The 10,000-nt window shown below is 38.7% G+C and overlaps 2 protein-coding genes across 3 annotated transcripts in view; both read right to left on the bottom strand.

Moving 5' to 3' along the window:
• fcer1gl (Fc receptor, IgE, high affinity I, gamma polypeptide like) overlaps positions 1-5,475 on the bottom strand; it is a gene marked incomplete at its 5' end in the record, with an annotated part of 17,726 nt that extends 12,251 nt beyond the window's left edge. Inside the window, 4 exons of the mRNA XM_079876800.1 lie at positions 727-785; positions 997-1,059; positions 5,062-5,227; positions 5,472-5,475. Of these exons, the coding sequence (XP_079732926.1) occupies positions 727-785; positions 997-1,059; positions 5,062-5,227; positions 5,472-5,475 (292 nt within the window). The remainder of the gene's footprint in view (positions 1-726; positions 786-996; positions 1,060-5,061; positions 5,228-5,471) is intronic.
• Positions 5,476-6,784: 1,309 nt separating this feature from the next.
• The window catches only part of ncstn (nicastrin), a 19,829-nt gene continuing 16,613 nt past the window's right edge, over positions 6,785-10,000 (bottom strand). Inside the window, exons 15-18 of one of the 2 annotated variants that reach the window (XM_079876979.1) lie at positions 9,434-9,588; positions 7,847-8,053; positions 7,222-7,374; positions 6,785-7,146 (exon numbers count right to left, since the gene is read on the bottom strand). In XM_079876979.1, the coding sequence (XP_079733105.1) occupies positions 7,252-7,374; positions 7,847-8,053; positions 9,434-9,588 (485 nt within the window). In that variant the 3' untranslated portion in view covers positions 6,785-7,146; positions 7,222-7,251. Of the gene's footprint in view, positions 7,375-7,846; positions 8,054-9,433; positions 9,589-10,000 lie in introns of both variants that reach the window. The other variant, XM_079876978.1, reaches the window with a different exon arrangement.

The raw sequence follows: 10,000 nt of genomic DNA, 5'->3' as shown, positions 1-10,000 counted from the left end.
TAATTAAAGTAAAGAAATAATTAATAATCACACACACACACACACACACACACACACAACAAACACACACATTATATATGTTTAATGGTAAATGTTTAAAGCATATTATTTGTAATGTTAAAAGCTATTTTAAATGTTTAAAACTTTAAAGCAATATATTATGATGTTTAAATATTTAAAACAATTATTAATATATAACAACGTTTAAAGCTAAATTGTTTTATAATATATTTAGATGTTTAAGTTAATAACTAATGATCTTTGCAACGGAAGTGAATTAATCAAACTAACTTTATCTGGACAATAACTCTATTCTAGATCTGCTGTAAAGCCTGAACACTCTCTGTTACTGTAATCTCCTGTTATCACTGTAAAGTTGCTGTGAAACATCTATATTGTTAAAGCGCTGTATAAATGAAGGAGACTTGACTATAAAGCAATTATTTAAAAACGTATATTTTTTACCCAATAAAGCGAATCAAGTTGTAAATTAAATTCAGTGAAATTACGTAAACCAAGTCTTAAAAAATAAAGTTAACATTTAAATTAATTTCAGGATATTGCGACATGATTCAGTTACAAATTATTTGTTTAATGAGGAGCAAAAATATTTTTTTATTTATTTTTTTATTTTTTTATTTAAAACAATATTTTAGTTTTTCCAGAGTAAAAGTGTCGGCCAGGAGGTTTTGTTCTCGGTAACGCGAGATTTGCTGATGATCTTACCGACTCGTCCAGTGCTGAGCAGCAGAATCAGACAGAAGTCCAGCGAGCGCATCTTTCCTCTGAAGAGACGAAGCGAAGGAGAGAAGAGAACAGAAGTGTGAAGAGGAAGAGTGATTGTGGCAGAGACACAAGTGTCATTTAACAGGAAACTGTGGGCTGAGACAAAGTGTCCGTTCAGAGACACCCAAAATACACTCTACACACACACACACACACGATTTCACAACAGCATCCTTTTTTTTCTCTTCTTTTTTCCACTCATGCACTTACAACACTGAAGACCAACGCACGACTCCTTCCTGTTTCTCAGAGAAGTGAGGATCAGACAAGAGACTGGAAAACACACTCAGATAAACAGACTCAGATAAAACACACTCAGATAAAACACATTTTCGTGCTGAGGAATTGCTGATAATATATATTTTTTATATTAATTGTACATACCTTTCTTGTTACCTCTTTATAACTTAATGAAGGACGTACAATGTTCCCCTACATGTGCGCTGCATCTGGACCTAATTTTGAGGGGATAGCATAAAGTAATCTAACGTAACAGCATTTGGAACCAACGTAGCCTTTTTGTTTAGCTCTTGACGCCCCCTAATGGGCATTTTTAAAATAGTTCCTCTGTGAGGAATATTTCGTGATCGACGCAATTTATTATGTTGATTTTGGACTCATTTCTATCGAGAGCATCCACTGTGCCATTTTTTACGACCTGTGCACGTTTCATGAAGTTACGAGCGAAAATGCCACGTGAAAGCTACATTTGTTTTTAGTTAGCGCCTGTGGAGTTTTGTGTGTCGTAACTCCGTGAGGAATATTCCCGTGATTGACGATCGGGTCATGTTTCATGAAGTTACGAGCGAAAACGCCTCGTGAAAGCTACATTTGTTTTTAGTTAGCGCCTGTGGAGTTTTGTGTGTCGTAACTCCGTGAGGAATATTCCCGTGATTGACGATCGGGTCATGTTTCATGAAGTTACGAGCGAAAACGCCTCGTGAAAGCTACATTTGTTTTTAGTTAGCGCCTGTGGAGTTTTGTGTGTCGTAACTCCGTGAGGAATATTCCCGTGATTGACGATCGGGTCATGTTTCATGAAGTTACGAGCGAAAATGCCTCGTGAAAGCTACATTTGTTTTTAGTTAGCGCCTGTGGAGTTTTGTGTGTCGTAACTCCGTGAGGAATATTCCTGTGATTGACGATCGAGTCATGTTTCATGAAGTTACGAGCGAAAATGCCACGTGAAAGCTACATTTGTTTTTAGTTAGCGCCTGTGGAGTTTTGTGTGTCGTAACTCCGCGAGGAATATTCCCGTGATTGACGATCGGGTCATGTTTCATGAAGTTACGAGCGAAAATGCCTCGTGAAAGCTACATTTGTTTTTAGTTAGCGCCTGTGGAGTTTTGTGTGACGTAACTCCGTGAGGAATATTCCTGTGATTGACGATCGAGTCATGTTTCATGAAGTTACGAGCGAAAATGCCACGTGAAAGCTACATTTGTTTTTAGTTAGCGCCTGTGGAGTTTTGTGTGTCGTAACTCCGCGAGGAATATTCCCGTGATTGACGATCGGGTCATGTTTCATGAAGTTACGAGCGAAAATGCCTCGTGAAAGCTACATTTGTTTTTAGTTAGCGCCTGTGGAGTTTTGTGTGTCGTAACTCCGTGAGGAATATTCCTGTGATTGACGATCGAGTCATGTTTCATGAAGTTACGAGCGAAAATGCCACGTGAAAGCTACATTTGTTTTTAGTTAGCGCCTGTGGAGTTTTGTGTGTCGTAACTCCGCGAGGAATATTCCCGTGATTGACGATCGGGTCATGTTTCATGAAGTTACGAGCGAAAATGCCTTGTGAAAGCTACATTTGTTTTTAGTTAGCGCCTGTGGAGTTTTGTGTGTCGTAACTCCGTGAGGAATATTCCTGTGATTGACGATCGAGTCATGTTTCATGAAGTTACGAGCGAAAATGCCACGTGAAAGCTACATTTGTTTTTAGTTAGCGCCTGTGGAGTTTTGTGTGTCGTAACTCCGCGAGGAATATTCCCGTGATTGACGATCGGGTCATGTTTCATGAAGTTACGAGCGAAAATGCCTCGTGAAAGCTACATTTGTTTTTAGTTAGCGCCTGTGGAGTTTTGTGTGTCGTAACTCCGTGAGGAATATTCCTGTGATTGACGATCGGGTCATGTTTCATGAAGTTACGAGCGAAAATGCCTTGTGAAAGCTACATTTGTTTTTAGTTAGCGCCTGTGGAGTTTTGTGTGTCGTAACTCCGTGAGGAATATTCCCGTGATTGACGATCGGGTCATGTTTCATGAAGTTACGAGCGAAAATGCCTCGTGAAAGCTACATTTGTTTTTAGTTAGCGCCTGTGGAGTTTTGTGTGTCGTAACTCCGTGAGGAATATTCCTGTGATTGACGATCAGGTCATGTTTTATGAAGTTACGAGCGAAAATGCCTCGTGAAAGCTACATTTGTTTTTAGTTAACGCCTGTGGAGTTTTGTGTGTCGTAACTCCGTGAGGAATATTCCTGTGATTGACGATCGGGTCATGTTTTATGAAGTTACGAGCGAAAATGCCTTGTGAAAGCTACATTTGTTTTTAGTTAACGCCTGTGGAGTTTTGTGTGTCGTAACTCCGTGAGGAATATTCCCGTGATTGACGATCGGGTCATGTTTCATGAAGTTACGAGCGAAAATGCCTCGTGAAAGCTACATTTGTTTTTAGTTAGCGCCTGTGGAGTTTTGTGTGTCGTAACTCCGTGAGGAATATTCCCGTGATTGACGATCGGGTCATGTTTCATGAAGTTACGAGCGAAAATGCCTCGTGAAAGCTACATTTGTTTTTAGTTAGCGCCTGTGGAGTTTTGTGTGTCGTAACTCCGTGAGGAATATTCCCGTGATTGACGATCGGGTCATGTTTCATGAAGTTACAAGCGAAAACGCCTCGTGAAAGCTACATTTGTTTTTAGTTAGCGCCTGTGGAGTTTTGTGTGTCGTAACTCCGTGAGGAATATTCCCGTGATTGACGATCGGGTCATGTTTCATGAAGTGAGCAAAAAAATGTCAAACTTGCGCCGAGGATGACCGCCAACCAGCTGTGTTGTAGGTGCTAAGTGACGTCAGATCCAGGTCAGATCCTTCGCAACACAGACGGGGCGAATTTATGAATGAAAGTTCTGTCACAAAACGATGTTGTCAAGTGCGTATGGGGAAATCCTTGACCTTTTCTAGTGGGTATACAGCCACACTCAGGTTGAGTCGCCGTCATTCCATGTGTCATGTGGGCCAGAATAATGTAGGAGATGTGGGCCGGATGTCATTTGCTTTTTGGGTTGTACTCCTTCAGATCTGGCAGAAAGGCCTTGAGTGTCAGAAAAACCGGCATCATTTCTAGGAAGTTGATGTGCCAGCGCCACTCGGTGCCGACCAGGAGCCGAACGCCCACCCGCTGTCGCACAGGGACCCGAGCTGGACACATCCATCATGACTGCTTTCCTTCTGGAGACCAAACCCACTTCTGTCAGCATCACTATCATCAGATACGATTGACAGTTAGCATACAGTTTGGATCGGCGGTCTGGTTCTATTCTGGTTAGCCTAGCATGGATAAGAGCCACAATAACCCTCCTCAGGTTAAACAGAACAGAACCAACATGAAAGTATTGCAGACACAACCTTAGATAAACGTGTGTAAAACACACATTTTCTAAGGTATTGTTATCAAATTTTGAATTGGGCTTGGTAAGGCTTCATGCTGTGATTCCCCTGTGTTATCCAGCTAATCGCGATCAGCTATAGTTATCTGCAGGCATCTTGTTTACCAAAAAAAGTTTTTCCCCCTTTTTTAGTGTGTTCAAAGTTCTATTACTCAATACCAGTAGAGAGATCCTGACTGTTTAGGAGCAAACCTCAAAGTCACAAGAGACCGAAACCATGCATACACTCCAAATAGTTCAAGAACAGCATGCAATTTATTTTAGGTATGACTTTTTTAAGCGTTTTAGGGCAAATTTTACAGGAACGCTAAAGGGTTAATTAATAAAGATTTTAATGTATAACATAATTCGAGAACTCAGTCTCGATTCGAAGGGGAATCAGAATGCTAAATCCTGACTGGGACAGGTGGAGCTGGGGAGGAGGAGGGTCATCCGCTCCTGAGAGACGCCATATCTGCTGGTAATACTGGCGGAGCTTATATACGAGTACAGTGATAGAGTCGTGTTCCTACAGGTCCAGGATCAGCTGACGAGAGCTTGACTAACGAGACCTGACAGAACTGACGCTACGCTTGATGTCTAACCTGTAGACCCTGACACAACCGTGGGTCACCCTGGGATTGAGGCGTCCCAGACACCAAGCGCCATGTCACCCTGTAGCCCAAGACTGGTCACCCACTGAAGCTCAGCAGGGCCGATTCTGGTCACCCACTGAAGCTCAGCAGGGCTGAGTCTGGTCAGTACCTGGATGGGAGACTCCTTGGAGAGCCAGGTTGCTGCTGGAAGAGGTGTTAGTGAGGCCAGCAGGGGGCGCTCACCCTGGGGTCAGTGTGGGTCCTAACGCCCCAGTGGGAGGTGAGACAATTTCAAGGCACATCATTTCAAGATCATTTGCGATTTATACATTTTTCATCTCAAATGTTTGAGAAATTATCGTAAGATCAAATGTAGGACAGTTTCTATACAACATTTTATGAATGAGACCCCTGATCTCTTAATAAAGTAAGAAAAAACAATAAGTACCCATAATTCAAGGATTTACAGTAACTCACTGATAGTAAATGTACAGGATCAGTCACATCGCTGTCCTGAACACAGCAGGGAAGCTGAAGAGATGTAGTGTTTAAGAGGGATCCACACTACACTCTGCTGGCGGTGTTTATGCGTCACACAACATGCATGTCATTAGAAATCATATTTACATTCTTCATACACGACTCATCGTGCACAAATAATGATGTTTATGAACTGCACACATATCAGGGTTCCCGACTCTTTTCAACCAATCAGAAACATTTGGTTTATCAGGTCTAATAGAAGATCAATGCAAACACCTTCAAATCCAAGTTGTATAGAGGAGATTAAACAGTGAATATTCAAATCTTCATGTTTGAGTGAATTTCACAAAACTGTCAAGAAATGTCCTGGTCATATTCCAATAATAATAAAAAATCAATGTTATATTTATAATTTCTTATGATTTATGATATAATTCATTCAGCAATGAACAGTATTTTTCAGAAAACAACTTTTATATTTTTTATGCTCAATAATATTTTAAATGATTGTAAATTTTTGACAAACAGTAAATTACATTTATCATTATATATATTCTTTTGGTTTTGTGAAATATGCGCGGCCAGGACATTTTTTCATGAGATAACCAATTTGTTTGCTTTTCTTTGTTGAATCTGCTTGGTTTTATTTTGTGTTGATAAACATAATTCAATAATAATAACGTCATACTGTACGCAATCAAAGCCAAATGAAACTTTGGAAAAGAAAGTCATGTTTATTCAGGTTCTCAAGGCATCGGTTTCTCAGAGAAAAATAATGACATCATTAATCAATCAGCTTTCATTCAGTTAAAGTCAACAAACAAACGCTGCATGTCAGTGTTAATCTGGTTTTACAAGCTCGGCGGAAACATGAGCGACTCATCGTGGACAGTCTGTGTTCGGGGATTACTCGCGTCGTTACAGTCCAGCGCGGTTCTGCAACGCTCCCAAATAAAAGATTCACATCAAAATGAAGTTTGAACTAAACTCAGTAAGCTATTGCACAAACTCACTGCATTCATGTCAACACACACACTCATGCTCACATGCACACACACACTCATAAACACACATACTCACTCTATTCTCAACTTTAAAATCAGCTTTTTTGTGCCCGTCCATGTCATAATCAGAAAAAATCATCTGGAATAAAAAATAAAAAAAACAGACAAAAACAATATGAACAACTTTCCAGGAGACCAGACCAGTTCAGACCAGCCCAGCTAAAACCAGTGCGGCACAATCCTGTCAGGCTAGAATAAATTACTCTTGAACTGAAGTGTGTTTCTGTGCTGAAGGGAATGAGATTCTGTTCAGGAGGTGGATGTGGGCGTGTTGTGGGCGGAGCTAAACAGAAGCCCCGTCTTCGAGTTGATGAGATTGTTCAGTAGGTGGATGTGGGCGTATCTTGGGCGGAGCTAAACAAGCTCTGCCTTCGAGTTGATGAGATTCTGTTCAGTAGGTGGATGTGGGCGTATCTTGGGCGGAGCTAAACAAGCTCTGCCTTCGAGTTGATGAGATTCTGTTCAGTAGGTGGATGTGGGCGTATCTTGGGCGGAGCTAAACAGAAGCTCTGCCTTCGAGTTGATGAGATTCTGTTCAGTAGGTGGATGTGGGCGTATCTTGGGCGGAGCTAAACAGAAGCTCTGCCTTCGAGTTGATGAGATTCTGTTCAGTAGGTGGTTGTGGGCATATCTTGGGCGGAGCTAAACAGAAGCTCCGCCTTCGAGTTGATGAGATTCTGTTCAGTAGGTGGTTGTGGGCGTTTCACGGGCGGAGCTGAACAGAAGCTCCGCCTTCGAGCTGATGAAGTACGTCACCAATAGAGACAGCAGCAGCACAGCCACGCCCACTCCTAGTGTTAACATCTGCCAGAAACACACACACAGAAAACAATATCATGTGATAAATAAATCACATCAAAGCAAATCATAAATCTAGATGATTATAGATCAGATAAATGCAGTGTTGTGTGGAACTCATTACAAGTAACTTGAGTTATGTAATCAGATTACTTTTTCAAGTAACTAGTAAAGTAACGCAATACTTTTTCAATTTACAACAAGTTACTTTCAAACAAGTAACGCTAGTGACTTTTCACATTTATTGACTGACAGCTCTCTTGTTGAGAGAAATAAAGTGAGGTGTGTGTGTAACATGATAGTTATTTTAGTTCTAGACTAAATGTGAACATGCATTTACTCGTCTCACTTTCAATCCGATCGGAATCTCATTGGGATCGAGCTCAATCGGATCGATTAAGGCGTTTACATGAGCCGTCAGTACATTACTAACGGATTATTTGGTAGCCAGTGACTGCGATGCGATGAGGAGGATTACCTCGAGTTCTCGGCTGGCCACGAGGAAGACTCGCGCTCGGATGCTCTTCCAGCGAGACTCGGTCCATGTGGAGTAATCCCGGGAGCCGTACTCCATGCGCTCGAAGGCCGGAGACACGGCTTTAGCCAGACGCACCGACGCCCTCACGCAGAGCGGCTCTCCACTGCCGTTCACCGACGGCCCCGTCACCCAGAAATACGAGAACAGCTGAGAACACACACAGGGAACATGAGCGCTGGGCATTCTGGGAATACATTACTTTCTGCAGTTTTAATTTGTCCACCACCTCCACTGCAGAAAAAAAAAGAAGAAGTTTCTTATTTTGTGACTTTGAACATAACTATATAATTATTTAGGCAACAATATTTTACCATTTTTAAGTTTTTAACATTATATATAATTAATTATATTTTAATCAGATGACAATAATTTAACATTTTTAAGTTTTTAGAAAATTATACATTATGGAACATAATTATATAAATATTTAGATGACAATAATTGAACATTTGCACATTTTTAACATTATATATAATGGAACATAATTATATAAATATTCAGATGACAATAATTGAACATTTTTAAGTTTTTAACACTATATATAATTGAACAATTATAATTATTAAGATCACAATAATTGAACATTTTCAAGTTTTTAACATTATATATAATTGAACATAATTATAAAAATATTTAGATGACAATACTTTTTTTTTTAACATTATATATAATGGAACATAATTATATAATTATTCAGATGACAATAATTGAAAATTTTCATGTTTTTAACATTATATATAAATGAACAATTATATAAATATTTTGATGACAATAATTGAACATTTTCAAGTTTTTAACATTATATATAATTGAACAATTATAATTATTTAGCTGACAATTGAACATTTTAAATTTTCTAACATAATATATATATATATATATATATATATATATATATATAACTAAACATAATTATATAATTATTGAGATGAAAATAATTTAACATTAAGTTTTTAACATTTTATATAATTGAACTATTATATTATTATTTAGATGACAATAATCAAATCTATTTTAGTTTTTGACATTTATTAAGATCACAATAATTGAACATTTTCAAGTTTTTACCATTATATATATATAATTATTTAGATGGAGATAATTGATTTTTAAGTGTTTTTAACATTATATATAATTCAAAATAATTATATAAATATTTAGATGACAATAATTGAACATTTTCAAGTTATTAACTATATATATATATATATATATAAAATTGAACAATTATATAATTATTTAGATGGCAATAATTGATTTTTTTAAGTGCTTTTAACATTATATATAATTGAACAATTATGTAATTATTCAGATGACAATAATTGAACATTTTCAAGTTTTTTACATATAATTGAACATAATTATATAAATATTTAGATGACAATTTAACATTATATATAACGGAACAATTATATAATTATTTAGCTGTCAATAATCAAACATATTTTAGTTTTTAACATTAGAATTGAACAGTTGAATGTAATTTCGCAGGGTAGAATCCCACACTCTTGAGGTTCTGAAGCTTACGTCCTTGCTCTCGGGGTTCTGGCACTGGGTCTCTGTGAGGTTGGTGACGGTCCCGGTGAGGTTGGCCATGATGTACTGCACGAAGCGGGTCACGCTGTGCACGGGGCCGATGTTGCGCGGACCCACACCGATGTAGAACTGAGGAGGACCAGAGCCTAAACACAACAGGAGACAGATATACGCTCTGTTATTTCACCAGCTGAAGATTTACAGCCAAACCCCTGAGAAGAACACAAGCAGGGTTAGAAATCAACACACGCCAGATGCGTGTATAATCATCTGTGGCGGGAACGCTGTCAAATCACCAGCCAATGTGGCGTGTTACTTATTATCTTTACTCACTTTTCTGGGGAAGTTCGTGTAAGACAAATCTGCTCAGATTTAGCACAAATACTCGAGAGTCATCATATATATTAAATACAGCGTATTGTGCAGAATCTGCTCATATCTGGTTACTTGAACACACACGTCACTGCGCAACTAATAACAGCGCTTGTTCATTTACACTGAAGCAACGGCGAAGATTAAAAAGCATTTGGTGAACATGTTATTTTCCAACATCCTCAT

This window comes from Squalius cephalus (assembly GCF_949319135.1).
Source record: "Squalius cephalus genome assembly, chromosome: 7".
In the NCBI taxonomy this organism is placed as follows: domain Eukaryota; kingdom Metazoa; phylum Chordata; class Actinopteri; order Cypriniformes; family Leuciscidae; genus Squalius; species Squalius cephalus.
Note: the sequence above shows the minus strand (reverse complement) of the source record. Positions and strands in the feature narration are given on the sequence as shown.